The following is a 27336-nucleotide window of genomic DNA, read 5'->3' on the forward strand; positions in this document are numbered from 1 at the left end:
TTTAGAATGTTTTTTTTTTCATGGCCTGATTTCACATTACAATTCATAACGGACAAAATTTAAGTCCAATAACAATAAAATTCAATAGAGTCTTATGGGGCAATAAGACTCTATTGAATTTTATTGTTATTGACACTAATTTTGTGAAAATCGGTCTAGCCATCTCTGAGGAAAGTGAGTGAGTTTAAACACTCTTTGAAACACGTTTCTTTGCATGACTTTTGAACCATATGTCCGATCCTTATAAAATTATTTTACAAATGGTTCAAAAAACAAGCTCGTTCTTTTGATACCAATTTTGTTCGAATCGGTTGTGTAGTTTCTGAGATAATGAAGTTTTGTGATTTTCACATTTTGATACATAACCTCGAAACTAAAAATCCGATTGCAATAAAATTCAATAGGGTCTTATAAGGCAAATAGACCTTTCATTTGCAATTAGTTTCAATAAAATCGGTCCAGCCATCTCTGAGAAAATTGAGTGAGATTGGGAGACCGTTACATACCTACACACACACATACACACACACTCACACACACACACACACACACACACACACACAGAAAATGCTCAGCTCGTCGAACTAAGTCGATTGATATACGAGATTCGGCCCTTTGGAGCACTTTTATACCTTTGATTTTTTCAGTGATTGCTATACCTTTCTAGGAGAAAGGCAAAACGAAACATTATAAAAACAGGAATCAAGTATACCAAAAATAAAAAACAAGTGACGATGAGACAAAACAAACTTGAATTTAAAAACATCCAAGATCAAGTACAAAAGTAAAGATTGCAGAACGTACTTAAATTATATGCAATCGGACAAGCAGATAAAAATATTCATTATAACATATAAAAATAAAATTATTCATTATAACATGAAATAAAATATTAGACGAATAAGTTTACATCAAAAATTTCATAATAGAGTGAGTCGTAGAAAGCGCAATTTTCGGAGAATATAAATATATGTAATAGAAAATAAACTCTACAGATGAAAAGAAATCTTAATTTAAATAAAATAGTGACAAAAACGGGAAACTATGAACGCGATTGATATACAAATCGTAAAATCGTTAAAAAAAGGCAAAGTAGAACAAACGAAAATAATGAAACACGCACACCACCGTCAGTAAAAAATCAATCAGAGTAAGTAAAAAGCAGAAAGTTAAAATATATGAAACAAAATAAGAACTCACGAAGAAAAACTAGAAAGTGAAATTTATTTTTTTTTTTTCAATGTTGCTATATAACACTGCACAATGGTCCAGAAACCAAATTTGGTGGTAAATTTGGGTCTAGAGCTCTAAGGCAATATTTTAGAGACAAACTTTCTCCACGAAGCTGTTACATATGATATAGCTCTTATTGGAAAATTATCAGAAATTAGGGTAACCCAAATTTTCAATTAAGTCAATTATCTTACTTTTCATCTTTGTAGATAGAAGAAAAAGTTGTTCTACAATGTTGTAGCTCCATTATTTTTAAGTACCTTTGCAGAAAAGAAAATTTTTTCTATCTTCGAAAATAACTGTTTTATATCGAACAAAAAAACCTTTTTTTCGCTCTAACAATTTGATTTAAATTTTCACATTTAAACTGCTTTTGAACGATTTTAAGGCGTTTTCAAAAGAAATATTTTGCAATGCTGACATCGTGAATATCTCAACTCTACTTAAAGTTATTAATGTTTTTCATCTAAAAGTATGCGTTTTTCATTCTTTTCGGGGCAAAGCAAACCTAAGAAATATATATTGGTCTAAATTTGAAGGGCACGTTCGACTCTATATATGGAAATTTTTTTTTGAAAATATATTATTTTTTATATTTAGTGAATTCAATTTTAAAACATAACAAAAATTTCAATATTTTTCTTAAACTAGAAATACTTACCTTTAATTTGATCCACGAAGATTGAAAATCGATTGATTGGTTCCAAAGTTATAAATTTTTGAAACTAAAATACTTAAATGGTCACCCTATTTCAAAATTGGTCACGCAAAGTGATTCAAATGTGCTCAAAACTGCAAGGATGGATCTTTGTTGAAAATAATCAAACCCGTATTTTTTCGCTGGGTTGGTAGGGCGACTAGTTCCGAAAATAAATAAAAATTAAAAAAATAGAATAGATGAAAACATTAAAAAAGAGGAAATGAAAATTTGAAAAAAAAAATTTATATTTAGTGAATTCAATTTTAAAACATAAAAAAATTTTTATTATTTTTCTTAAACTAGAAATACTTACCTTTAATTTGATCCATAAAGATTGAAAATCGATTGATTGGTTCCAAAGTTATGAATTTTTGAAACTAAAATACTTGAATGGTCACCCTATTTCAAAATTGGTCAAAGTGATTCAAATGTGCTCAAAACTGCAAGGATGGATCTTTGTTGAAAATAATCAAACCCGTATTTTTTCGTTGGGTTGGTAGGGCGACTAGTTCCGAAAATAAATAAAAATTGAAAAAATAGAATAGATGAAAACATTAAAAAAGAGGAAATGAAAATTTGAAAAAATCTAAAACCAAGCAAAACATGTGAACAACAACTGTAACAAAGTGATTTCAAGAAACACCAGAAAGTAAAATCTGTTCTCTTATTTTTAAGTTGAAACAAATAAAAACTTACAAACTTCAAGAAATCAAACAAAGCAACAAATAACCAGATACAGGGGAAAAAGGAGACGAAGCCAACAAAATATTAAATTGAAAGAGCATAAACAGGACATCCAGATGCTGTTATAACAAGAACAGATAAGAATAATAAAAAATACGAAGTAATTAAAAATTGAATGAAATTGAGTCAGAACATAATGAACATTGAATAATATATGTTAGTGGAATTCAAAATTCTACAAATAAAAATGTTATGCTAACGGTTAAAAAATACAGGAATGGAAGCGCAAAAAGATTACAAAACCAGGAGATTGCAAAAACGCGTTTAAGGCATTGAAATAATAGATAAGACATTGAAATATGTAATGGACAGTAATTCCAAAATATTTAATATAGTAAATACAGGAAGCGAAGTAAAAAGCAAATAAAGTGCAACGGAGCATGAAGCGCGAGTTTTAAAAAGTCTATCAGATAGCAAAAAAAATATTGAAACAAGAATAAAGCAAAAAATAGAAATAAAATGTTAAAACTAATAGAAAATTATAGAAAAAAAAATCCAGAAGAACGAAACAAAACAAAAAAATAAAAAAAAAATCAATAAAGAAAATTTAAATTTGACCAGTCAACGTGAGCACTTCAAGTAGGAGCTGACATACGTCACGTATCGGCGTGACGTGTAAGATAACAGAATTAAAAATGAACATTAAACAATATTCTGTCTGTACATTTGAGAACTAAAGAACACAAAGCAAAAGATTGCAAAAATAAATGAGAGCCACTGAAGCAAGGGGCAAGAATGGTAATACAGATAAAATAGTAAATACAGGAATCGAAAATTGAAAACAAAGAAAATTTAAACGAATCTGAACGAAGGAGCAGTATGTTAAAAATTCTAGGAAAAACGGAAAACTACGGAACACGAAAAACGCAAAAACTTAAATGAAGTAAAAATTTTACTAAGAGAGGAATAGTTTAATAGAAATAAAAATGGCCAAAATGAAAAAAAAAAACTAAATGAGGAAGAATGAAAAATAAGAAAATCATGTCCCATCAGAGAAATAAAGAGTCCATGTCTAACACCAAAAAAATAAAAGAAAGTTGCAAATACATTAGACACCAAAAAAGGTTTTGTTATGTTTGTTAATTTAAACATAATAAACCTAAAACAGATAAACCAGAAAATTGTTTTAGAAACTGACAAAGAACTAGAGAATGGTTAACAGAAGATAAAAAAACATCGCTACTGATTGCACCGAAATTTGAAAACTCGTAAAACAAAATTAATAAGAATACTGAAAACTAGGAGAAGGGGAATATTGGTTTTGTTTGCAAAATGAAATTGATATGTATTGAGAACACGAAACAAATAACAACAAGAGTGTAGCAAAATAAACATGAAATGCTAAGTTAACAAGAATAACAAACCAATAGTTGAAAAGAATAAAATTAAAAATAGATATTCAACCAGTTGTAGGAAGACAACTGGAAATTGAATGCAATCAATCAATAGACTAAACAACCGAAGGATACAAACCCATAAGAAAAAAATAACATTTACATCATGGAAAATTTGAAATATTGTTAATAAAGAGTTTTTAAAAAATTATTTAAATAATATATAATTTCAAAAATCAGATTTTATTACGACTAAAAAAAATGCTCTGTGAACTTGGCAAAATGATAATATGTAACTTTTTTTTCTGTTGGATACAATTGGAGTTTATGATCTTTTGAATAAAATTATGAACTGTATATAAGTTCAAGATACAAACGAAAAAAAAAAGAACAAACAAAGTTAATTTAGTTTCTCTAAAGCAACTTCATATGCAATGTCAATTTTATGTCGTTCTGCCCATTGGAACAGCTAGATTTTATTAATTGTAAATCGATTTTCTATGAATTTCACACTTTCGGACAATTTGGACTTTTATCAGACCTTCTTTCTCAACTATTCACATAATAGGTAATTTCTGCTCCAAAGTCAAAGAAATACTCCAAAGTCAAAGAAATTATCACGATTCATGTTTTACAAAATTATGACACAAACAAAGTGTTTCAGAAAAATGAGCAATTTAAATGAGTTCATAAAACTCTACATACGCAATAAGGACCCAAGGCACACAAGTGAATTATGTTTTCAATGCACTTTCTACAACTGGAGCCACCTACATGTTTATTGACTAAGGATTCTTTTGAAGAAGGTGAATCAAATCGAAATAAAAAGTGTGAGAAACCGAGCGTAAATTTGGCAAGTAGAGATAAAACGAATGTTGAGAAAATCGAAACAGCAGTTGGATATCTTGTCATATTATTACGCAAGCAACTAGCTTGCGCTATTAAAAATATATATTCCGTTACAGGTGTTTTGATTTAGAATTTCAAGAACATGATCTTCGTTAAGCAACAGCTTTACGAAAAATTCCTATCCTTGAACATTTTTGTAACCTTTTCTGCGAACTCTTTCTTATCAATATATTTCTGCAAACATTGGTTCAAATGATGGTACAAGCTTCCACTATTCTAATAGCATACGATTCTCAACCAGCAAGTTATTCCCTTTCTCCTTCAACAGCATTACGCCCGGAATAGTTCATCGCAAACCATGACCAGTATACTCTCGGCCCCGGGCAAATACCGCTCCCGGAAGGACCTCAGTACCGGTTCGATCCCCACACTGGTCTCGTTGGAGGAAGAATCTAGTCTCAGCAACGGAACGCAATCCGATTTGCATCATCACATACATCTATCCTCCAACGGGTCCAGCACCGGCAGCACGCACAGCCTGGCGGATCGTCGCATCGAATCCATTACCAACTCGTTGAACATCAAAAATGGACTTAACGGCAAATCACCACGACGAAGTTCGCTAGCGATCGGTCTTCTTGGAAGTCGTAACAGTAGCAGTGCTGGTAGCGACAAAAGCAATAAACGCCGCAGTTCGATCGCAGTGGCATTTTTGGGAGGTCGACGAGACTCGAAATCTCACAGCCACCATTATCCCATAGCTACGATCCCGGAAAAGTACCACAAAAATACCGAATCCGACATCGAGAATGATTCACCAAATCACTACTACACCGTACATGCCGTGCCAACACTAATGGTCGATGCCGACGTTTCCGGAAGTCCGGGAGAGCTTACCGCTAGCAATGGAAGTCTCAGCTTATCGGGCTTCGATAAGAAGCGGCGCCGTTCGTCCTCGTGGCAAACGAAACTGGAGCGGCGACGGCGCAAGGGCATGTCATCGGCGCTGGACGGTAGCGATCCTTCGGGAGCGGCTGGCGTGCTGGAGGGGTTCGGATCGGCCAACGGGTTGGACGCGTACGGCAGCAAGTATGGCCGCGAGAAGCGACACTCGTGGTGGAACATTTTCGTTCCGGAGAATCTCAAACAGAGGTGAATAGCTTTGGGGAGAAACGGTGGGTGGGGCTAGTTAATAATTCATTAACCATTTATATGCTACACTGGTACATACAGTATCTGCCTGTTTGTGAGTAGTCGCGAAGATCAATTTCAAAGTAAGTTAACAAAATTAAACTAACAGGAGAACAAGTTATTGTTGTTGCTAATTTATTCCTTTTTCAAAAGAAGAAATACAGTCTGACTCCATTCTAACCTACGTGTTAATCGTACGCTGGACAATGTTCTCGTTCTATTGGACTTTTGTTGCAGAACGAGACTTGCTATTGAGGAATAGATTTAACGGGGCTGACATTTCCAATTAGATTCAATTTGACGCGTAAATAAGCTGGACTTTCATCGTCAACTTTAAAAATTTACGTCTTCGCACTATACGCGCAAGGATTATGGTGCAAGATGTTAAATGATTTTATCAATTGTTACTCGATTCTTTCGATAAAGTTGAGAATGTTCACACTTAAACAGAAAAATTCGAAAATACAAAATTATTTTTTTTTGTACACCAAGATTGGCGAAGCATTTTACCCCAATTTGCGGACGCTTGTTTGCCCGCCGTGAATGGCGCATCAGTGCCTGGCGCATCAGTGCCTGGTTTGAATCAAATGTTATCACTTGTTGACACCTTCGGGTAAATTTTTCGATACGCTGTACTGTGCTATCCTTAACAATTAATTAAGATTTACATTTGATAGCAACTAATTCGCTGCGGCGGTGCGTTGTTTACGTGCGTATTTAATGCGTGGAATCGTATGTTGACTTCTTCGTGCTCAGCCCAAGCTTTGCGAAGCTTTTCGTGGTTTGGAGAAACAGGTAGATACTAGATTAGACCTAGCTCGTGGAATAGCTCTTTTACTATTTATTTTTTTACTTTTTATTTCTATTGCATATTGCAGTTAAAAATATCCATTTCTTCTTACATAGTTGAATAAGAGTTTTTTACAAGTTGTAGAAAGTGTTGCAACGGTGATAAACATTCAGAACCTCGTGCGATTCTTATATTTTATACTTAGAACCTAGAAAACGCTCACAACAATCCGAAAACTCTACGCTGTTGTTTATTCCAATCGTGCCTTCGCAGCCCGATGTTAGCATGAATAAATATTCAAAATGGAAAGTCGTTAACCAAAATTAGAATTCTAATAAGCTTGAAATTAAAGAACAAACATCGCAACGGCGAAACGTTGTTGAAGTTGAAAATTGACATTTGGAGTTTTCCTAATCGCCTGGTTTAATTTGCCAGCATGCTCAAAATGTACCAGTTTCAGGTGAAGGTGTGAAAATTTGCCAGTTGACATTTTTGTTGATAAATAACTTATGGAGCTGAAAGACAGCTTAATAAGCTATTTGCTTAGGAACTTAGAAGTCAAGAGCTAACGGTCCAGAAGCAACAATCTAAAATTAAAAGCTGGTGATCAAGTTGATGAACACTTCTGGATCCGAAATCGAAAAGTAGAAAATCATATAAAAACCCTGAATCCGAAACTCGAAATTTATAATTAAATCCAAACGTTTAAAATCGAGCAAAGGTGGAAATTCTATACTCGAAACTAGGTAATTGTAAGTCAAAATTTCTAATTCTAGTAGTCGTCAGTTAAAAATCATCAATCGAAAATAGAGGCTAAATATTGATTGAAAATCGTAATACAATAGTTGAAAATCAACAGTCAGTCGGACTTGGGTAGTCAAAATACGACAGTAAATAGAGACAAATAAAGGTCTAAAGTCGAAATGTAAAAACTGAAAGTCAAAATTTTCCCAGAACTGAACGGATTTTAAACACAAATGTGTTGATCGATAGGTAAAATATTTTTCAAACTTGTAATATGACGAATGACATTATTTTTCTATAATATTAAAACAATTGCAAAATTGTGTAAAATTCCTCAAGTTGAACAAAATTCAAACTACGAGCTCGTTATCTCTTACACAGTTTCGGAAGCCTTCTAGTGCCTTTCGACGTCACAACGATGCTGCTTTGGAGTCTACAAATAAATCGTCTTTAACAAGACGACTGATTTTCCTTATAAACATTGAAAACGGTCCTTTTTAACGTCTGTGTATACTATATTTTCCTACGTTCAAGTTTTACTACAGCTTGTAATGAATTTTATTAATAATTTCACTGCAACAAAACAGATTTATTGCTTCCAACTTGACAAAAACGGAGGAAACAAGTTATGCCGTCAGTATCTACTTAAAGTTTGCCACGTTTCACCCACGTCGTCTCGAAAAATGACGCACTTGTTTGGTTATCAATTCTGCTTTGCTCTTTAAACGAGTCAGCAAAAAAGTAAAAAAAAAAACAAATATGCATATTCGTTCGTAGACACCACCGGAATGATCTTTATAAAACAGGTCGTAACATGTATGCATGCTAAAAATTTAGCATATTGAAAACAAAGAACACTGCAAGGGGCACGACTGATACGCCGCGGGACTATTCGGATGAAGACTAGTTTAACTACATGAAATTAGGCAAATTAGGCTCTTCGGAACAATGGCACACGATCAACCGTTAAACATATGCAGATCGAAGCTCCGTTCAATATTCATGAACACTCGAAGTAAATGGAATTAATGTTAGGTAAAACGCTGTCAATAAGTTCTGCTGCCGGTACGAAATTCCATCTTTAGAATGGCAGTTTTTAATTTTAAGATAATTGAACCACGTAACAATAGAGCTTCTTATACAACAAAAATACTCAAAAATCAGTTTCGTTGCAACACAATAGCATGATTAGGAAATACATTACGGCCAAAAATCAAAACCACATTCGACCGTATCTCCAAGTGCATTACCTTGCTCGTTTCCAAAAATATGACATTATCAACGACACCGTCAATTGATGTTAACTTATCATAAAGACGACACAAGCAAGCAAACGAGTGAGCAAGTACAGCGTTTATCAATGACCATCTTTTTCCACTTCCAATCCGTTATGATGATGGATTTTATTTTCAACATCTTTTTGCTCCCGAATATGAACAGCTGAGTGCAGCAGAAAATCATAACAAATACCAACACATTCAACAGGGCTGGTTTGGTTAACCAGTCGCACGCAAACTGAACGCGACCCGTTCAATTCACCCAGCAGAAAATCTAGACTTTTCTACTATACCAGTTTCACTTTAACTCCCGATAAACGGAACCCATGCTGGCAAACGAATCGGCACGAATGCAGCACGCTTCTTCCGATACAGAGCAGTGGACGTATCTAGTCGAAACGGTGGAGTGAAAGATTTGGTATATCAAACCGGTTACATTTTTGTGTGGTAAGATTTCATTTTCGGTTCGAATGATTATGATTTTATTCATTCGTTTCCAGTTAGCAAGATGTCTTGAAAATTGTTACTAGCGCATATAGAACCGGAATGATCGGTGATAAACTTTTTTGCTTGTACCATAATAGAAATATTTACTTTCCAAACCAATTTCCGCGATATCAGTAACTGTTTGTAATTTTCAAGTGTCGCATCAGATGGTTTGTCGTTTTATCCGGTATGCGTAGGTTTATATCTGTAGGTAGTTTAAGTGGTTGGCCTCAAAGTACAGACTATTGGAAGTGCTTTCGATTCTAAGAGCTATAACATGTGCCTCTATGATGTTTCGTATCATGTTATTTGTCAGTTATTTCGTAGCTATCACCAATAGTTATGGGAAAGTTTGCGGTTTTTATCTGTTTTTGATATATATATGATATATAGTAATGTCTTTTATGCTTATTTTATGCGACGATTTTTCGAATAACACTTTCTTAAGACGATTTCTCATAAAGTGGCTTTTTATAATGAGTTTTCAAATAACGCAGTTTTTGAAATTAAGCGATTTTCACGACAATTTCCGAAATAACACAATGATTTTGACGATTGCAAAATTTACGTGTTTTCCTGATGATTTTTGAACGTCCGTACCGAAGCAGCTTTTGCAGCGTGGTAAACTGCCGGTTCATGCATAACTGTCCCATCAAGGTTTCTGGAAAACGGTCTGGAAAGGCTGAGTTTGCAATTCTGCATTCTGAAAACCCAAAAGTATCAATTTTAGTTTTTTTTTTGGAAAATATGATAACAATTAAGTCGATTCCCGATGCTAACTCAAAAGTGACAAATATCAATATTAGGGTTACCATTTGGTCGGGGTTAAAAATCAGGACAACTTTTTCCGGTACAAATTTTTATATTTTATATTATTTTATATTTGAGATTTATTTATTTAAAGTATTTCTCGAACGATCCAATTATGCAACTTTGATTTATTAGGCGTTAGTAGACAACCTAAAACATGCAGCGCATGTAAACTATTAAAAATTGGGTCCCAAAGTTTTACACGGTTTTCAGCTTTTTATATATCAGTTGAAAGAGTGCAATTTTCGGAGCAAAACGTGATTTTTAAAAAATGTTTATCGTTGTCCTTCGGTTTTCAAATGAAGAATAACAAGCTGCTCGCGATACCTTAAATGACAGTTCTCCCATATACCGTACGTGTGCGAAATGTCATTTAAGACATTTCGAGCAGTTTTTTATTCTTCATTTGAAAATCGGAGGAAAACGATCACGTTTTGCTCAGAAAACGCGGCTTTTTCAAATGATATATAAAAACTGGTATTTAGCTTTTTACGCGCCATAATGGCCGGCGCTAAAATGCAAAGTTCGTATTGAATCATCCAACCTTTTGACAACTCTGCTCACGTCAATTTGAAGTCTTCAAGTATTTTATCAAAAGAGAAATAAATCTGATAACATTTGTGTTGCCAATACCGCAGAAATCCCAAAACTAACGCAAGCAGAGAGGTTCGCATATTACGAACACGCATTATAGCGACCGCCATTATGGTGCGTAAAAAGCTGGATAGCTTCAGGACCCGAAAGTCAGATAGTTGTGGGTTGTAACGACTAGACAATTTCTCTCGTCAAAATTCAACCGAAATGAGTCCATTTCTATCCGGAATCAAAGTAAAAGTACTGAAAAATCTTCAACATTTCTGAACATCCAGCATCATTCAGAAAAATCAGGACGAATGCTAAAATATGAAAAATATATCAGGACTCTCCAAACGGGTCTCAGAATCAGGACATGTCCTGCCTAATCAGGACGGATGGTATCCCTAATCAATATGGGACAGTTATGCGAGTACCGGTAGTAAAGTTCACTGACAAATGAGTTTATAACAATATTATTAATTATATATTGTAATTTATGTTTATGCAAAAAGCAAAGCCTTGGTGCTACATTCCGATTCGGAACTCGACCTTCTGTTTATTATACACAGACTTCGCAGCCAACTGTTAAGTGTACAGGACAATTGCGGAGCCAGCGCTACGATCCTACTAACACTAACAGTCTCTCCCGAGCCTAGACTCGAACCTACAACTGGCTTGTTAGGCCAGCATCGTACCTCGAGACCAGCTGGGAGGGTGTTTATGTTCATGCAAATGTTTTATGATATGCTCGAGAAGTAAAGCGATTACAAATTCAAAAGCTCATTTTTGAAGAAAAACTATAGCCTTCTTTTCTTTTTTTAATTTCCCAAAAACTGTAGCAATTAGAGGACAACAATATTCAGCTTTGTAAAAGACACCAAAAAGATAGCTTCTACAAAGACCGAGCTATTTTACTAAAAATGTTGGCCAGATTAATGAATCAAGCCTTTTTCAAATGATTTTTTTTCGTCTATTGCATTCTCACAATAATTAAATTACAAAGTTCAAACATCATCGTCCCCATCTGAATTAATTTAAATCTACATATCAATATCTAGATTGTATTTTGCATCACCGCAGAGCTTATTAGGTGGCTTGTCTCAAGCCACTCTTAAGCTGCTAATAACTAGATCTGATGATCCAGAAGACGGTGTAGTCAGTCTACGTTAATAGCTGTTCTTGAAAACTTTCTGCTGTGGTTAAATCTGTATCTATTAAAGTAATAATTAGTGACGTGAGATTAAACACAGTAAATAGTTACTGAGATTAGAGAGTCCAAAAAAGTAGGAGGTTGTATACAAGACACGACCGCATAATTGACGTAGAGCTACGCACACTATTAACAAATGCATTGTTGTAAGTGTTTCATTAATGATTCATAAAGTCTACTAATGCTTGCTTTGTGTTGTCTCAACAGTGGGGGAATGAAGACACTAAAAACACAAGCTGTAAAAGCTGCTTCACATTCAGTAAATTAGACGGTCGCTACAGATTTAAATTGCTAATATCCAGCACAGATGGCTCGCTTGAGTTGTTAAAAAATTATTAACAATCGAATACTTATTTATTTGCCTTGAAAAAGGCATTTTGCTGCTCAAAACTGGATTTGCTGATGGCAACCTTTATGCTGCCTCAGTAGTGGAACAATAACGTCAGTCTGGCGACACACGCTGAGAAGTGAGAAGAACCGCGCTGCTCCTGAGACATGGTGACCAACCACAGGGCAAGTGATTTGTTTGATTTAAAGGCAGCCACAGGCGCAACCCACTGCTATCCGCTGCAATCCGCTGTAACTGCTGACCGCTGATATCTGCTAATACTGCTGTCAACGTTGTGGACGGTCTAGCCAGCTCACCTTCCGACTAATGAATGTAGCAGATTTTACCAGAAACACTCTTTTATAGTCGAAGGTTGCTACGGAATAGGCCACGTCTTTCTGTTCATTTTTGCCGTTCTTTAATGTTCTTTAGACGAATTATTCCACAATTCGCATTTGATTTTTGTATACAACGAATAAACACCGATCGTGCTTTCACACACGCAACGATTTTAACCCCCATCTTGTCGCGGTTTGTAACATCAAGCGATTTCGTTTGCTCGCTGTTGCGTGTTGCAACTGAGCAGCTGGCAGACGACGAAATTCTGTTTATGCTGATTGATTGAATTTCAATTTATTCCTGTAAAGTCGAACTGATGTTAAGGTGTTCTAACAGAACAGGGCGGTTTGTTGTTCAAAATCGGTTATGCTAATCACAGCCTTTGTGCTGCCCCAGCAGTGGGGGATTAGGTAAATAAATAATGTCAATTTTTTTATCGCGACTGAATTTAATTGCTAGGATCCAGCACAAAATGCTTGTGTTATTGCCAAAAAATTATTAACCTTGAATTACTTGTTTATTTGCCTTAAGAAAGGCATTTTGCTGTTCAAAATCTTTAAAAGCTGTTTTAGAATTCAGAAAATAAGACGGCCGCGACAGAATTGTGTTTTCTTGGATTCAGCACAGAATGTGTTGTTGCCAAGATAGAGCAAAACTTTATTGCGTGAAGAAGGCCGAAGCTCTTAACTGGCATATCGAGACGTTTGGTGCTACCTCGCTTAGATACGTGATGTGATTTGTTCACTGGCGCAACCCGCTGCTGCTACTTCCGCAATTCGCTACAATGCGGCTAACTAGTTATACTATTCTGTCGACCTTTTTCGGGAAAGGCAACAAGCGACCAATAAGAGGACGTAATTTTCGTTTCAACAAGGCTTGACAATTTTCAACAGTACAATAGTTCGCATAATCAATCAACACTTTTCTACATTTGGGTGGATGCGTGTATAATTTTCCAATCAATTGCTGCAAGAAACAAGGAAATCGGTTGAAATCAAACCGATTTATGAGCTTTTAAAAAGGGACATTTCTCGTCCCCTTTTCGTTAATTGTTTTCCTATTTACATCCCTATGTGGTAGGCTAAAGAAAAACGTAGTTCTACGTCAAAAAAAATCAATTCGTTACATAGGTTCACTAATGGGAAAACATAAGAAGATATGTTAAACAAAATAACAAATAACAACCTTCAGCAAAAAACGTAGCAAACAATCAATTAAATTTTTTATTTTACGAGACATGTCTGAAGTATCGGCGGAAACTCCAGTTCAATCGATATTGGATTATTCCGCCAAACGTATATTATCGCTTCATATGCCACAGGGTAGTGCAGGGCTAAAACTTGTGACAAAATAAGGATTCGAACAACAAGGAGCTTCCGAACAACTGAACTTAAAGCAAAAGTTTTTGAATGAAGACCATGACGATAGTTCAGTGTTCATTACATCTTTAGTCCTTCTTATCTTGCGAAAGCGTAATAATCGAAGCAAAATCATTTAGATGAATCAGAGATCATCTTTCACCCAATTGTGTCGACCAATTAGAATGCAATTAGTTAAGGAGACTGCAGAATTGTCATTAAAGAAGAAGGAGTACATAGATGAGCAGATAAAAAGGTTGTTTCGTGTGCCAGGCTTCACCGAAACAATTCCAAATTCTGGAGGCGATGAAATCTAGATCCGTAGATTGATCGTCCTTCCAATTTGGATTATCTCCGATGCATGGTCGTATCAAATTTTCAGCCATCATAGTTTTTATTATTGTTTATTGTTATAACTTGAAATTTACTGATACAGGTGCATGAAATGCTTTCTACACATGTCTTACCGACTTGATGCTAAATGCTGGCAGGGACGAACGCCTATATAAAAAGAAAAAAAAGCTAGGAAGAAGAATATCCAAATACTACAAGGTATACAGCCCTAGGGTTGTATGAAATGGTGACGTGGGACTAAACACTGTAATGAGGAGATTTTTTGTTACAAAATATACAGAGTCCGCAGACAGAATCAATGTGATTGCTCGGTGACTTAGGTATTTTTATTTTCAGTCTTTCCTGGAAATCTACGCTTATCGTTCTTGTTGAAGAAGCACCAAGAATTTATCGTAATGTGTCAAAGTCAGAATTAACTCTATATCCTCAAAAACCAAATCCAATAATACTTATGTTTTCATAATGAATGGTTTTGTCTTATTTAACTCTGATTAAATGAAATTTTTAATATGGATTTTTTAGTAATATGGGAGCCCTTACAAAGGTGCATTAATTGGCAAACATAAGAAGATATGTTAAACAAAATTATCAACAAGTTCCAGCAAAAAATCGTAGCAATCAGCAATTCCATTTTTATTTTTTGCTTGACAATTTTGTCATTTGCCTACAATTACATTCGCTTTATTACGAAGCTAATAAACGTTTATTATGGAAAAGTTTAAAATAATAATATATCATCTAACAATTTTGAAATGTAAACAAAGATTCGGAATGAATCTTAGTAAATGGACCAAAAATTTACAAGCATTCGCCGGCTCTTACTTTTCTATAAATTTGTAAATTTGGGAATTCACTTTTTCGATACTATCCGGTCACGATTATTTAGTGAGTATTGAAGATAAAATTAAATAAATATAACTCATAACCGTTGCAAAAATGTACAATTCTTGTTGAGTACTTTCATATTTATGAGATAAACTTTCAATCAACATCAGCAGCAGCATTTAAGGTTTTTCTCGATTGCACACGAATAGAAATATACGAACAGAAGTGTACCACTGCAATACGAATAGTACCGCTGCAGTACGAATAGAAGTGTACCGCTGAAATGTACGAATAGGAGAGTACCACTGCAATCATAGACGACGAGAGACCTGCGGCTCTCTGCTCCACTGGTACTGTTGCTTCTACCAGCATGTTTTCTTTCAAGACATCAGATTTTATTAAGTTTTGAATGCAGGTTTAGGAATTGTTCAAGAATGGGGATTGTTTCATACTTTTCGGAAAACTTTTACCTTCGAGACATCATATTAGTCTAAGCTCATGAGAGCATGAGTAAATTGACCTATTGGGACGGGTAGACTCTGTCGATTTCATTTCGATATTGATACAGAGAATATCACAAGGAACGGTTGGTGTCCATCCACATCGTCCGTGCTAGGAATGCTTGCATGTAATTGGATCATTGTTCGCGTAAATTTGTCATTAAAACTTTTTCAATTTTACCGCTTAGCAATGAAATTAGAGTGATAACTAGCATATCACAAAATTGTTCTACATTTTATCTATCCAACAACATATTGGTTATTGTTATCCATCATGTGGTTATGCTGTTATTAACGTTTGAAATCTGACGCAACATTTGTCAGTTTCATTTCCAGTTTTACAGAATGCATCCCAGTGTAGAAAACAGAGACGTAGTCCCACGTCAAAAAAGTTTAGGTGGACTCTGGGAATAATCATTGACAAGCGCGGCTCAGGAAATACTAATGACGGCAATAACGCAAGAAGGTTTTTTAAGGATCCAAAACTGACGGCTAAGATAATTGGACTTAAGGTACAGCTTGTCGAAAGGTTTACAGTTATTTTGCGTGTTTTGGCATGTAGCCAACCTGTTAATGTACCTGCATTTAGAGAGTACTGCCATGAGACGGTCTTCAGTGCACCGAATTTTAATTCATGCTGCAGACGTAATTGATGCGGCCATTTTACCGTTTGAATGTCTGTCAGAAGAGCCTCAAGAATAAAGATTCGAAGAGATATCAGGAGAACCGATCGAGGAAATGTTCTCGGTATGTAGATACATATTCAATACGCAACATTGATCATAAGTTTTCGAATTTCTGTTAGCAGTGTGTACTCAGGACGCATTTGTGTGTCCGCTGATGACCTCGGATGACCCAAGATAAAGTAGCGTGAGGAATCAAAGACCAAAAAAATTATCCTAATTAGATGGCAAATCTGAATTGGAAGACTGTGAAACAGATCTATGACTGAAAATGTTTTGAAGTTACATGAAGAATAAATATTGAATATTAAACTGGAATACTGATATTATTTATCAGTAAAACTAAGTGAATATTTAAAGAAAATGACATTAAAAACTATGAAAACGCGATGTTTCCGAAGAGTCCCGTTTCTGAAAATCATGTGTACTTGTACCTCAAAACATGCCAGAGCAAATGACGTTGAGTAATAATAGTAAACTATCACTATTTCAATTATTTTGATTTTTTAAGAAATATTTTGTATTTTATTCTCTCAAACTTTTTAAAACATCTCAAGTTGATCAGAAGTAGTTAAGATATAATTTAAGTGGAAAACTAGTTTTAAGGTAGTCTTTCAAGAAAAACAGTTGTATCTCTTCAAAGATAAGGATTAGGAATTTGGTATCTTCGGCAAAGTTTCATAAAATCGATAGCTCGAATTTTGCCGTAGACAGAAAATGAATATCTTGTAAAATAAAAAAAAGTTAATTTTGCTAGGTGAAATACTAGCAATTAAATAAAAATATCAGAATCGAACAACTCTTCCGAAGACACCAATGTAAGAAAAGGGAGAAAAGACTTTCAACCGTCTTTTTTCAAAACGGCTTCACTGTGCACCGGCATTACTCTCCTAAAAATTTGTATTTTTCTGATTTTACTTTTTCGATATTTTGCCAGTCACGATTATTTAGTGCATATCGAAGATATGCACTAACTTATAACTGTAGCAAAAATCTTTATTTCTTGTTGACTAATTCATGGTTTCTATGGTAACCATGTTTATAAGATAAACTTTTAATCACATTCAGCAGCAGCATTGCAGTTTTTCACATATGCTATACGGTTCTGTTGCTTCTACTCGCATGTTTTCATTCAAGACATCAGTTTTTATTACGCTCTAACAGCAGGTTTGGAAATTGTTCAAGAAAAAAAAAATTGTTTAAAATTTTTCGCACAAAACCTTTACCTTCGAGACATCAAATTAGTCTAAGTTCATGAAATCAAACGTAAATCGATCTATTAGGACGGGGACACTCAGTTAATTTTTGGGAATTGTTGGTTTCTTTTAAAGTCATGTGTGCTAGGAATGCTCACATGTGATTGGTTCATTGTTCGCGTAATTTTTGTCCTTGGAACTTCATCAATTTTTACCGCTAAGTAGTGTAATATTAGTGATAACTAGCGCAACAAAATTTCTCAACATTTTATCTATCGAACAGCATGTTGGTTATTGTTATTCATCATGTGGTTAAGTTATTATCGTTTGAAATCTGACGGAACATTTCCCAGCTCTATTTTCAATTTTTCGGAATTTATCCTTGTATAGAAAACAATGACGTAGTACTACGTCAAAATTGTTTTCTCCGGTTCACCGTTTTTACTACTTTCCACGAACTTGCCGTTGTCTGACTTGAAACTTGTACGACATATGTTGAAAATATTCGAAAAATCAAATCCAGGCATGTAATGTACTTAATCCGTACTGATCATGCTTGTTTTCGATTTCTTCTGTTCTTACGCATAGATAGCATGTTTGCGAGGATTTGGTTCCGTTAGAGTAATGGGTCTCTGCCACGTCTTGGAAACCTTCTCCATTTACAGCGTATGCAAGCAGCAGTATCGCTCTTTCATCCACTTGTAAGGAGTCTTCGCATTCCGGCCAAAGTGATTTCCAAGAAGTATTTAATGTGTCTAATCCTTTCCACGCACTAACTACTTTTAGTGGCTCGTCCATATCCAACTTGTCAAGAATATACTGGAATGTGTGCTTTACATAATCTATTTTAAAAGCGGAGATTATATCGTGATCCAATAGCTCCCTGAATCACTCTTGAAACACTTTCTCAGCTATCCATGTGAGATTTTTGAAATCCATCTTCTTGTATGGCCTTATGCAGGAAGAGAGGTTTTGAAAGTTTATCGTCGGATACAGTCGAACAAAATAGTAGCGTGACTTGGTCTTTGGAGACTTTAAATCCGGGAGCCGAGCATTCAGTCGATGCCAGGACAATTCGGTTGAGCATTTTTTTCTAAAATAGACCGGTCTCGTCTGTGTTGAACACGTAATCAGGATGATGTGAGTTTTTCTCAAAAATTTTAGCTAATCTGACCAAAAACTTAGAGGTGATTGTGGTATTCGGTATCTTCTTTGATTTTTTCTCACAAATCCCTAGAACCAGTCCTTAGTCGCTGTGAACCCCCTTTTTTGTTGAAACTAATGAAAGTCTAGTGGTTATACACTGTAGTATTTTTCACTCGGGGGTTCGTATTGTGTAAAAATAGCGCAAGAATAAACCTACAAGACCTACAAGACAAAGACCTCAGTGTACATTATGTATAAAAGTATTCGCAGTGCCTTTTTCGTTATGAGCTCTATATCCAAGGGAATTCCTTTCCGTTCGTGGTCGTCAATCTAGACAAGCAAATCTTTTTTTCCATTTTAATCAACACTAATTCACGAGCATGAAAACAGTCGATTAACTTCAGAAATACTCGTCCGTCAAGAGATCGTCCAGAATCCTTCTTTTGGTTTTCAAGGCTAACAATTTTATGGATGCTTCGACTAATCATCCAAAAATATTTGAACAGAGAGGAAAAGAAAATTGCAGTTTTTAAGAACAATCTAGCAGGACCGGGTTATGTTTACTCCTTCTTGGCCAGGAATAAGCCGAAATTGTCTCTCAGGATGTGCCGAAACATAATAAGGAATCGATCATCAGTGTCAGGTTTAGTTATTAACAAGTACTTCGACAGGTTACAGAGAGAACTCCAAGGTGTTCCTGCTGCCAATATCGAAACCTTGGAATAAATTTATGTGATCATCCGGGAAAGAAGAACGCTCTACGTGACGAGGTTGCAAGTATACGGAACGGGTGACGAATAGCACCAAAGTATCGGTGTCGGTGTTGTTTAGCACTGCAGGAGATGGTACCATAATACCTCCCTACGTCACGTACAAGGCTCTCCACTTCTATTACTCTTGGACAGAAGGTGGACCAGAGAAACCAGCCGGTTTGAATGCGGCTAGTTCGAAAGTTGCTCCTTCGAAGACTGGTTATCTACTACTAAGAAATTATTTCTGCGAAAGCAAGAGGAAAAGCGAGTGTTAATTTATCGGAAATAATTTGGAGTCGTATTTAACACTGAAAGTTATTTAGCTCTGTGCCGATAACGATATACCTTTGATTTTTTTCGCCCACTTAAGACTGTCTGGCAGAACATTTTTACAAACTGGAAATCCTCTAATGAAAAATACCAAGTATCGCTTTCAAACGTAAATTTCCAAGGATCTTGCAAAAGCTAATGGACAATATCGAGGGGAAGGGCTGAGGTATGCCTGAGCTGTATTTGGGAAATGCGGAATAGCTCCGTTAGACAGATCACCCGTACTACGGATGCTACCTTCGTAACCCAATTCAGCAGGCAACCAAGATAGTAGCCAAAAACTTCATAAAAGTGTTTTTTTGTACAAAGCAAGATACCTCAGAGACTGTTTATATTCGCCCCATTTTACGATACAGTTTTTATTTGCACAGAACGTATCCCATGGGTAAAAAATGCTGTATTTAGTTCAAAATGATACGAATATTAATAGGTTATCTAAAAAATGTAAGATAGATTATCTTATAATGCATGCATTTCAGTAAGTGAAATCAAGTTTTCCGTTGAAAAACAGAAGTTTTTGCGATATTCAGTGTTTATGAAATGTTTTCGATTTTTGTATTATTGTTTTGACAAAAGCCCAAAGATCTCCTACCTAGAGAAATTATATACTTAGTTTGATTGATTAAAAAATTCAGAAGAATATTCAAGATGTATTTTGAGGTAAAGAAGCCAAAAACGAAAAAGATTTTGTAATACTAAGTATACTGAGTATGAAATTAGATTTCGCTCTGAGATAAGAAAAAGTAGACACTATAGCTATCAAATGTACCCAAACAAAATTAATTTTGAACTGCTCATAAATATTGTGAATATTTTCATACCGAAACATTTATTGAACACAATTTGCAATCCATGAACCGCTTCGACCGGCGACATCCAAATTCATTCGCCCCTCACTGTAGCTGGACTCTTTTCTGCAGCACACATTGTTCTTTCGGCGTTCCTTCTGTGCCCCTTTTTTTCTCTCGCTCTACAAACTGTGCTGTGTTTCTATATTTTTTCCAATCCAGAAAAAGGCACTAGGCTCGGTATTGGTGCCATCGCTGCGAGCGCTAGATCTTCTTTTGGGAAACCGCCCGCCCGTCGTCACTTTCCGCAGCCCGATTCCGTGTCACCGGCACACGACAGCCCTGTGCCGTGCAGCAGTCGGCCCTGTGCTATTATCGCGCGTGTTATCATACGGCTTGGCAGTTTGGCAGTCGAAAGCTGGCAGTATCGCGGGAGTGGACGGAATCCGTAGTGCGGTTTCGTTCTCCGTTTCGAAATTTTTATGTATCAAACCGGTAACGATCGGGGCCGTGGTGTGGTAGAGTTGTGTTATTGGTTGCGGGGTGGACAGTGGAAAAGTTTTTTTTTACTTCTATTAACCGAAGGCACAGGATAATTTGTTTATTTCTCGTGAGAACGGAAAGTGAAAGCTGCTAGAGCCAAAGAGCTGAACTATGTGACACGTCCCAGAGCTCACGTAAACACTCACACGACTGGTATTGTAAAACTGGATCAAATGGCCAATGGACTGACGGTGTATGGAGGCAGCTTAACTGATTAGCATGTGACTTTTTTTCTGCACGGAAGCGTGCTGTGGTTTTGATATTTTGAAAAATAGCTCCAACCTTTCAGTAGTTTGCTTCGTGCTTTGTTTGTCGCACTTACTGAGTTGGTGGAATTTATGGCCCACAACAAAGCATTGACACGGTTGTTTATTTTGCTCTACCTGTTGGGTTTATTACTGTGTCTAGTGGATATTTTTCGAAGCAGGCATGTTTAGCTCTTCTTCAGCTGAGCAGAGCTGTAAGCATAACATGACTTGCAATAGTCGCTGAAAATTTCAAAGGTAGTTTGAAGTAGATACTCAAAAGTCTTCAAAGAGTAATTGAATTCTTCAAATAAAATTGATAGGTACGTGACTTCAGCCGGTTTTTGTTTTGTTTACCGTTGCATTACAGTCGATGAGTAACTGCAAAACACAATCACCGAAACAAGCTTGGTTTATAGTCGGCATTATTCCACGTTAAAACACTGTTTTATGACCAGAGGCCACCAGCTCGCATTCTTACTTCGTGGTGAATCGAATCCTTCTTGTGAGATCATACAAAGAAACAAAAGGTGGCAAGCAGGTGATACAGATTGCGCTTGAATTCTATTCTGTTTGATTACCTTTGCGCTCTGTTCAGCACCGGCGGGATTAAAGTGAACTAAACAGCTGAAACAGAACTAGCATCCCAGCTGAGAGCTTTACGATGTAACCATTTGTTACAGTAATCCATTCCAGTAGCTGGTCATATCAAAATAACACAATAAAGCCATACTTCACCCAATGTTCAGCTTCCTACAGCCCAGTGTTCAAATTAAAAGTCATCAAATTCTTGCTTTGAATTAAGGTCACTAGCTACTCAATCAATTTCACCTTCTGGGCAACTTCTTGAAAACCCCGAGCAACCACCCGGATCAAGCAAATGTGTCGTTCGACCCGGACAGATCATAACAGAGTCAATTGTTCAGCTTATCAGTGCTGGACCCATTGTCGAACAGATTTCACAATCTGGTTCATTCCGTTATCGAGAGAAATATAATATTGGCCAAATTGGTCTAACAGTGATTGCTGATCAGAATTGTCTGCTGATTGAATACATTTGTATACCGATCACGTGACTTGTTGGTTATTCATTGCTGTAAATCAGCGTAAAACGATAACGGCTTGATAACATTATTAAGAATTTTGTTTTAGTTACGACGTTCTCTTGTTGCTGGCCACCGAAAGCGACGCTGAACTGTTTGAACCGTTTTACGATAGCTGTTTACTATAGTTGAGTAACGTGAGCTTTTTTTTTATTTGTACCTTGTGAGGGACCCAAGGACGGCCCAAATTAAGGCAGTCGGATTAATTGGCTCAAGCGCGCAAAACAAATGTGTTGCTGATAGTAGAAGTCGCGTCGCGTCACTGACTGTCGCCGCCGTCTCCCTAGAAGAAGAACAACGAAGCGAAAAAAATTGACGTTCGACGTGACAAGTATTGTTAATTGTGAAATCGGACCACGCGGTTAGACCGGTTATGTATGGCCGATATAATTAAGTCACGTTTGCTCATTAGGCTAGGTGTTGCAATGCTGAGTTTTTGATTTTCATTTATCGTTATCAGTAACGAGACGTCTGGAAGCAAAAAGTGCAGTAGAATCTGAGAAAACAAACCTTTTCCACCCGACCGTGGACCGATAGTGAACCGATACGGTATCACTTACCCTTGCTGCTGTCGGCCAGATTGTGCTTCGATGTATGACTAAGCTTACGTGACTCAGTGGTTAAAATGGAGCAGAATGAAGAAGTAACTGAAGAAGCAATCGAAGAAAGTAACGATGACAGGAGTGAGTTAAAACCACTGCCAATTGAATATCCGCCGGGAAAGTCGAGGAAAACGAAAAACCATCTATCAGTTTTTAAGAAAAATTACTGGTAAGCAGCGGTGAAACAGAGCTTAACAGCAATGCTTAAGATATTGTATTTCAGCTCGAAATTCGATTCGGGTTTTTGCCTCAAGCTGGTTTTGTTTGTTGTGGCTAAATAAATATATATATTTTTTTAATTGGTATGTTAGCTTTACTGTTTAGGTTGTTGGGAGTGCTCTGTAAGTTTGACCTCTGTTGTAGAACTTATTGGAGCCAACGTCATCATAAAATTTATCCTTGGCTTTATGACATTTGAGGAAAATAATTTCCGAGCAAAAATGAATTCAATTCTTTCACCTCAGTTTTCCAGGAAATAAATCTAGCTGAGTTAGGGTAAATAAACCTATAGTGGACCCCTTTACTTTATAACTTATAGTGAACCACCCGTCAGTTGAACTCAATTTCTCTTAACATAAATCGGGATTTATTTGTGTGTATGATGCAGATTAACTGGATAAGGAGTTTCTCAATAGAAGTTTTCTGAAAATTCTTCGAATTTTCGCATCAATTGAGTTAATCTGGAGGGTGGTCCACCATTAGAAAGGGGACCACCATAGGTTAATTTACCCTATATTATACAGAGGTAGATCAAAACCAAATTTAAATGTTCAATTTATTTGTTAGATGATGAGGAATTTTCAATTCAAGACCATAAAAAGTTTCAAAACATCAACATGGCGCGGTTAGTTAATAGTTGGTTATATTCGTAGCCGCAATAAGACTAGTTCATTGATGTATATGTTGATAGGTGCGGCAAAAGTTGGATGCCTGTATTATAAGAGAAAAATATGGTAAAACCACATACTAACAGACATACCACTGTGAACAATTTTGCAATAAAATCATTATTCGGCTCATATTGGTACTTTACGTTAGTAACACTAGCACCATCTGCTGCCTTGTTCGCGCTCACTACACTAAGAATACTTTTATCTTTAAAATGTTCTCTTCAAATTTCCAAAAACAAGCTTTATTTCGACATAATTGACATAAATCGACGGCACTGCAGTGGATACCTAGGCTATCAATTCTGCACGTAACAACTACAGCGGATACCTTAGTAACCTACTACGATGGTTTGCGGCTACGTTTATTCATGAAAGTGTGATTCATTTATGATTAGCAGTGTGATGAATGCTAGGTGATTCCATAAGAGTGAAAATTTGGTGTTTAATTCGTGCATCCCCCGTGAAAATTGGCTCAATGAAATTGAGAACCACGAAATATGTATTATATTGACAGCCCGTCACACGGTGTTGTCGCGCGGGGACTGTCATTGAAAATTTGAAATTATCTTTTTTTGGGGCGACTAAGGTTCCAGTGTTACGTGGAAAAACTTCATTTTTAAGGATGCATACCTTAACGACACAGGAAATTACTTTTAACTGAAACAGGATAAACTGCAATAAAATCCTAAAAAAAAAACTACCGAACAATACAGAAATGCTGAGTTTGCCGTATTGCTTAATCAGGCTTTTGGAGTGCTACGTCATCAATGTTTACAAATGCGCTGCAAGATGCTAAGAAGCATTTTATACACATCTTACGAAGACTGCGATAGAATTATGCATTACACTAATCCAACTAATCCGCTTTTGCCTCAGCTGTATGTGTCTCTTTGTCTGCATGTATTTGTTTACAAGTTTGACAGTCATTAATTCTTACACGAGCTGTTCACTTTTTAATTCTATCACTTTTCACTTTCAAATGCGCATTTCAACGCTCACAAAGCGCCTTCTTCAGTGCTTCTATGGACTGCTGACGAAATAGCGAACCCTTTAAATTTTATAACTAGGTAAAGGAATGGGACAAGTTTTAAGTCAGAGAACGTAAACAACTTGAGTTAGGTAGAGGATCGTGTCTGGTGATACATGCCTTGTCGGGGAATTTGAGGTAGACATTTGAAGAGCCATGAGAAGTGATTACTTTGATCTCGGTTAAGGAGGTAGCTGAGTTTTGTTTGAAAATTTCCAAACACTCTGCGACATCTAATTTCCAAGGGGATGTTGCGGGTCGAACTAGACTGATATTGTCGGTAGTCATAGGGTGATCTTCATGAAAAATATGTTCGGCATTTTTGAATCTGAAATGGTGAGTTACTCTTTTTTCCGAGTCTTTTTTAGCATTTATGAGTTCTGAAGTATGTTCCTTAAACCTGATGTCTAAATTTCTTTTGGTTTGGCCAATGTAAACTTTATCACAATGTGGGCATGCAACTTTTTAAACACCTGCCCTGTGTAAATTGTCAATAGTGTCTCTAGTAGAACCCAATCTTGTTTTAGGTTGCTTATTTCTACTACTGTAGATAATATCTATAATACTACTGTAGATAAGATTTCCTGTGTCGGATTCGTTTCTTTTTATCAAAAATAGTTTGGATGGTTCTTCTATTATATCTATTCTGCTCACCAATTTCAAAAATATATTCCATTTCATTTTTCTTTGCTTCATTACTTAGAGGTAAAGATTCCATCCGGTGGATCATATGGTAAAAAGCAGCCATTTTATGCTGAAAGGAATGGTTCGAAGTGCTAGGTATTACCCGTTTTGTATGCGTGGGCTTCCTAAAGACTTCGAATTCAAAGTGGGTGGAGTTTTCAACCACCATTCAAAATTCCTAAAAAACTTTCTAAGTCACCCTGTCTTAAAATGCAAAAAAACATCATCCACGTGCCTCCACCAACGATCTGGTAAGGAGTCTTTTTCTTTTAGTTTATTTTCCAAATGTGCCATGAAAAGTTCACATAGGAAAGGTGAAAGAGGATTCCCCATCGGTGATCCTCTGGTTTGTTTGTAAAATTTCTTACGAAATGAGAAATAATTATCTTCCATGCAAACTTGAGTTAAGCTCAAGTAACTGCGTACTATAGTTTTCCAATGGTTATCACATCGTTGGGAGAGAAGCCAATCTTCTAAAAGACTTATAGTTTCTTTCACTGGAACATTTGGGAAGAGTGCTGTGACATCAAAAGAAACCATTATCTCGTCAGTATTGATACCCCCCGAGGATTTTAAATTTTCAACAAAATGGGCCATTATTAGTCTAGTCTATTATAAGTCTAGTTCGATCCGTAACATCCCCTTGGAAATTAGATGTCGCAGAAAGTTTAGAAATTTTCAAACAAAACCCAGCTACTCTCCTTAACAGAGATCAAGGTAATTACTTCTCATGGCTCTTCAAATGTCTACCTCAAATTCCCCGACAAAGCATGTATCACCAGGGCGCACGATCCTCTATCTAACTCAAATTGTTTACGTTCTCTGACTTAAAATTTTTCCCATTCCTTTACCTACTTAGCTATAAAATTTAAAGGGTAGGCGTTGAAATGCGCATTTGTAAGTGATAAGTCAAAGTGATAGAATTGAAAAGTGAAGTGAAACAAAAGTGCAGTGTAAAAAAGTCTTAAGAGCAAGATTGAAAAACAAAAAAAGCTTATAAAAAAAATTGCTTTGTCCGCCATCATTGATTTTTTTCGCGCCTGGAAACCTTCGCGTATCCCTAGAGGTACGCGTATCCCAGGTTGAGAACCGCTGGTCTGAAATACTCATATTAGGGGGTATCTGTCCACTTTAGGCTGTTTTACGTACACTGAGACACAAGTTTGGATTCCGAAATAATGCTGGAGTCAATTTCTCCGGAGTCCGGACATCACTCTGATTCCGAGAATATCCATATTGGGTGATGTTTCGTTATTTCATGCAAATTTCCGAAAACTGGAAGTTGCAACCATGAAATTTTAAAATAGCGTCTGATGTTTATTAACGACCCCATGCATCTTCTCGAATTCGGAAATACCCGTATTAGGGGTATTTAATCGTTTCACGCTGTTGTCAAGGAACCGTAAGTCACCATCTTGAACTTCAAAATGGCGTTTGTAGCTGATTTGCACAAGTTGCTCCTCCAAATGAAACCGAATGATATTTTTTTCATTTGTCCCATTCAAAGATATCAACATTTTACCACTTTGCACTGATAACTTCCACTCAGATTGCTTGAGAAACAACGTTTGGGAGTAACATTTGAACAAATCTAAGCTGAAGTAGGCCTGACAGTCATAATTGCTGGATGTGGTACTAACTAAACCGTAGACTTAGACCCACGTTGGCGTCTTTTTCGATTGTTTTTTTTAGTTTTGGG

The 27336-nt window shown here is 36.1% G+C and overlaps 1 protein-coding gene across 14 annotated transcripts in view; it reads left to right on the forward strand.

Annotated features, from left to right (window-relative positions):
• LOC129727253 (TLD domain-containing protein 2) overlaps window positions 1-27336 on the forward strand; it is a 494969-nt gene that overhangs the window by 275621 nt on the left and 192012 nt on the right. For 10 of the 14 annotated variants that reach the window (XM_055684871.1, XM_055684875.1, XM_055684874.1 and 7 more), the window contains exon 2: window positions 5189-6012. The exons of 3 other annotated variants lie outside the window; for them this stretch is intronic. In XM_055684871.1, coding sequence (XP_055540846.1) covers window positions 5219-6012 — 794 coding nt within the window. In that variant the 5' untranslated portion in view covers window positions 5189-5218. Of the gene's footprint in view, window positions 1-5188; window positions 6013-22912; window positions 23206-27336 lie in introns of those variants that run through there. One more of the 14 variants, XM_055684881.1, reaches the window with a different exon arrangement.

The sequence above is a fragment of the Wyeomyia smithii genome, chromosome 3 (assembly GCF_029784165.1).
Source record: "Wyeomyia smithii strain HCP4-BCI-WySm-NY-G18 chromosome 3, ASM2978416v1, whole genome shotgun sequence".
Classification (NCBI taxonomy): Eukaryota; Metazoa; Arthropoda; class Insecta; order Diptera; family Culicidae; genus Wyeomyia; species Wyeomyia smithii.